The sequence below is a fragment of the Sinocyclocheilus grahami genome, unplaced genomic scaffold (genome assembly GCF_001515645.1).
Source record: "Sinocyclocheilus grahami isolate Dianchi unplaced genomic scaffold, SAMN03320097.WGS_v1.1 scaffold483.1, whole genome shotgun sequence".
Lineage (NCBI taxonomy): Eukaryota > Metazoa > Chordata > Actinopteri > Cypriniformes > Cyprinidae > Sinocyclocheilus > Sinocyclocheilus grahami.
The window spans coordinates 518,039-522,587 of record NW_015505662.1 but is presented as its reverse complement, the minus strand read 5'-3'; the positions used below and the strand labels follow the sequence as shown (position 1 = coordinate 522,587).

At 34.1% G+C, this 4,549-nt stretch overlaps 1 protein-coding gene across 2 annotated transcripts in view; it reads left to right on the top strand.

The window, feature by feature from the left end:
- LOC107553856 (SITS-binding protein) overlaps positions 1-4,549 on the top strand; it is a 40,370-nt gene that overhangs the window by 29,720 nt on the left and 6,101 nt on the right. The window contains exons 6-8 of one of the 2 annotated variants that reach the window (XM_016236174.1): positions 1,619-1,887; positions 2,972-3,108; positions 4,278-4,399. In XM_016236174.1, the coding sequence (XP_016091660.1) occupies positions 1,619-1,887; positions 2,972-3,108; positions 4,278-4,399 (528 nt within the window). The remainder of the gene's footprint in view (positions 1-1,618; positions 1,888-2,971; positions 3,109-4,277; positions 4,400-4,549) is intronic. The other variant, XM_016236175.1, reaches the window with a different exon arrangement.

Sequence of the window (4,549 nt, the reverse complement as noted above, 5' to 3'; positions counted from 1 at the left end):
GTTGAGATAGTGAATTGGTGGGTTTTTGTTAAATGTGAGCCAAAATCATCGCAATTAAAAGAACCAAAGACTTAAACTACTTCAGTCTGTGTGCATTGAATTTATTTAATACACGAGTTTCACAATTTGAGTTGAATTACTGAAATAAATTAACTTTTCCATGACATTCTAATTTATTGAGATGCACCTGTATATAATAGTACAATCACGATGCATCACCAATCAACCAACACGCATCACTCTCTCTCACACACACACACACACACAGAGAGAGAGAGAGAGAGAGAGAGAGAGATCGCTGATTGCGCTGCACACACACACAAACTTGTTGTCAACGCTTCCCCGTGATTTTCATTAATAAAATAGCTTAGATACTAGATCGCTACATTATATGCCCCAGCAACGAGGTGGTAAAATCATTGTTTCTGAAGTAATTGTTTGTACAGAGACGCGCAGACGCAGCTAACGTTACACACAAGTTAATTGTCATCTCTCTCTCTCTCTCTCTCTCTCTCTCTCTCTCTCAAACGATCGATCAATAATTAATTGAAATACATGCTATAATTAATTAAAATAAATGTAGTCTTACCGCACTATTTAATCTCTGTGTATGATTTGAAGCGGGCAGAATGCTAGCGCTAACGTGCCGCAACTGATGAAAATAACTGTATTTTTTTACCCATTCGGTCAAATATTGTGCTGCAAAGAGCAATACTAGTTTTAACTTGTCTATAACTTGGCAAATGACCATGGAATAAGCGGGATAATCAACGGCTAGCCGTGAGTTAAAGGATTTTAAATACGCTTCACGGAGGCAACCACCCTCTGCTTTGCGTCGGGCGGTTCTTGGCCTCCACGTCGTACATTTAAAATCCTTTAACGCATGGCTAGCCGTTGATTATCCCATACTTATTTAACATTTATTTTAAGTAAAAAAAAATTTTTTACTTAACAATATAACCCTGCTTGATGCTCTTTTTTTTGTCTGGATCTATTAATTTATTCAAATATACATTTAAAAAAGCAATTCAGACACACAATAACTTGAAGTCTCCTATGAATATGTAATATGTAAAAATTGTTGATATCTTTTGGGGCATAAAGTAAAAATGTCAGAGTGGTACAACTTTTCTGATATCATAATAAAGAAAAAAAAACTCATTAGAATGCAATTTGTGAAAGAAATTATTATAAAAAAAATTCAATATTATTAAATTTTATCAGGTTATATGTCATGTTGTTCAACTTTGATTTTTATGATTTAAATTCATGGTATCTGTCACAAAAATCTTTATTACCTTAAAAAAATATAAGTGAAAATATGAAAATAATTAAGATGCGTACACTCATATGTATTGAAGGTGTAAGGAAAGTACTGTTTTTATTTGATAGTTACAGTACATGACATTTATCTACACTTTTCTTTAGAAATTGTATAAAAGTTTCTTCAAAACCATATGAAACCAACATGATCTTTTTAAAGAATTTTCACATTTTGAACTAGATTTTTAAAAGATTTTTCCTTTTCTTTTTCATGTACGCTCTTATTTGTTCATGACCCATATTCTTACCTGTGCATTATTATTATTTTATTTTTACATTATTTCTCTTTCATAAGGTGCCTCTGTTGACTCAGTGGAAAGGAAAGTACAGTGTGAAGCTCAACATCTCCAACCCAGAAGCCACAAATTGGTTTCTGGAGAAAGTGGACAGCTTTCATAGCCATTTGGGCATGGAATATGTCATCCTGGAAGGCAGTGAGGGAAACCCTTTCGAGGAACAAGCCCTGCGCCTCCCTCTGGCATGGGTTGGGGATGAATACATCAGACTCTTGGCTGACCTGGCAGAGAGGATAGGGGACAATGCCATTGTGACCTCAGGAACAAGGTATTTGGTTTAAATTGGTAAACAATCCCAATAATGTATGGTGATTTTGTCAAGTAGCACATGGATAACCATCCTTGTTGGTCCTAATAGCAGATTTTAGGTTGAGAATTGGGATTTGGATCAACCGAAGATGTCAATCCAAGAATTTGTCCCATTTGGCAAAATCACGACCACTAACTACCATTTTGGGAACAACTGACAGACTTTGTTCATACAGGGAACCAAAATCTCAAATCCATTCTTGGCGTGTCAAACTCAAATCTGTTTAGATGTAGTCATCTGAACCTCCCAAAAAATACACCAAATCGGATTTTTACAAGTCTGATCCAAACCACATGCATATGGGAGATTTAAAATCCGTTTCTCCGCCATTGATGGAATTTTCCAGCTTTCCATGTTTTCACTGTTATATGGTAGGAGGTGCTATTAAACATCTTATGAAAGAGTATTAAATTTCTAGATCAAAACATGGTGAAGAAGTAGAAACAAGTGATCGCATATGTAAGCAGAAGCATATGTAAAATAACGCATCATCAAACATTAAACAGCATATAAATCAAAACTGCCTAACGTTACGATTTTCACAGCTTTTTTTTTTTTAAATGCTGCTTTTTGTCATGAAACTTGCTCACATTTAAATGTTGATAAAAAAGAATGCATGAAGCTAGACTCAAAGGTTTTATTTGTTTTTTTAATGATCAAAAATGTTGGCGGTTGTTTTAAAAAATGCTGGCGTGGAAAGAGTTCAAATGTTTTTTGGAAGATTTTATGAATGAGGTATCATGTTATCAGCGCTGTGGATATACCATGTGTAACTAGAGGCACAATTTCCAGTTTTCCATCTTCTCTTTCCACAATGATAGCTACTCGTTGTTTTTGTTGTTGTAAAAGAAAATCTCTTCGCATATGTTCTGTTTGCATTTGCATTGTTGGATCCAAAATGTCAAGTAGACAGTCACTCGTTTGAAAAACAAACTTTCCCGTACGAAAAAAAAAATGTGGATTTTGAAAACAAATTGGAATTGTGTTGAAGGTGATTCAAATTGTTTTTAAACTGTAGAACTTTTGAATTTTGTTCGCACAGGTCCAGCCACAAAGCGCTCTTCATCCGTATGAGTGCACTGCAGTCAGACTGGAGTTACTCTGGGCTCAAAGGCATCATTCCATCCCTGCTGCATTACAGTCTTCTGGGATATAGTTTCTTCATTCCTGATGCAGTAGGTAATACCTGCCCACACATACATAAATACACATGCACTTTTTGTAAAAATGCATAGCATAGATAAAGACAATAAAATTAATTCAACTGTCTTCTTTAATCCTTTACAAACACAGAAGACCACTGGCACGCAGTTGTACAATACATAGTATGATATGAATAAATCTCATAAAATATCTCCAGAATATTCCCAGGTCATATTTGACCAATTAATCAAAAAGGGGAAAATAATTACATTTTGCATCAAAAAAATTAAGCCTGTTTTAAGAACTAAGATTTTTTTTTTTGCATTGTTATTTTATCAGTTATGCACATTTTTCTCACATATTCTCAAATTACTGTAATAATACATTATATTTTACATTAAATATTTTATAGGAATTAAATGTATTGATTTAGATTTTAAAAATGGATTAAGGTTGTTGTTTTTTTTTCAGAAAAAATCTTTTTGAAACTGAACAGTTTATTGAACCTTAAATCTAATAAAAAGTTTGCATATGTGTATCGTATTTGATAAATCAGGCTTTTATGGCTTATTTAGTATGATAGAGAATATGGAGCTCATATTTATCACATCAGTTTTATTCAGAGGCCCAAACTGAGCAAAAATATGCAATTTGGTGCAGATGCTGATATTAATATGGCCAAAACATAAGATGAAATTCTGACAGCTTGTAATATAAATCAACGAGATCTTTATAACAGTATAACAGACTACTTACCTAAAATGTAAAAAACATAAGTTGCTTCACTCCAGTAAGTGTTCATCTTGAAATATTACTAAAACTATGATAATATATTATTATATATATTATATGTATATTATTATAGTATGTGTTATATTATGTGTACTAATATGTTCTTACATTTACTTCATAAAAGTCCTCCATGAAAGGCCTTTTACTTAATAAACAAAAGTATAAACTATCAATCAGACAACAGAAGGCATGTAGTAGATTGTGTGCAACAGGTTTTTCAGCAATTTTTGATCACATTGATAATTTAGAGCCTTTATAAATGTATCAAATATGTTGCATTAGGCTTTATAGGATTAAGCACATTTTCCCTCCAAATTCTAATGAAAATATCACAATGCCAGAAAATCGTGATTGTCTTCAAAAAATTAGATTTTCTTGACATGTGAATACATTTGTGGGACTTTTAATTGCAGGAGGCTCGCTCTCTGCCGAACTGGTTGCCGATGATGAGCTCTTCGTTCGCTGGCTGGAAATCGCAGCCTTTCTTCCTGTCATCAGTTTCCAGACACCTCCATGGGTCTTTGAAAAGGAATGGGTGAGTGCCCCAAGGGCGGGTCCTCAGCCCCATCCAGGTTTTAGCTTTCCCTTCAGTTCCTTTCCGTTGTGGTCAGAAAATAAGAGATAAGATGGAGCCAAGTGGGTCATACAATAAGAAAGGCTGAGTTCTCAGGAAGCAAAACTGGGT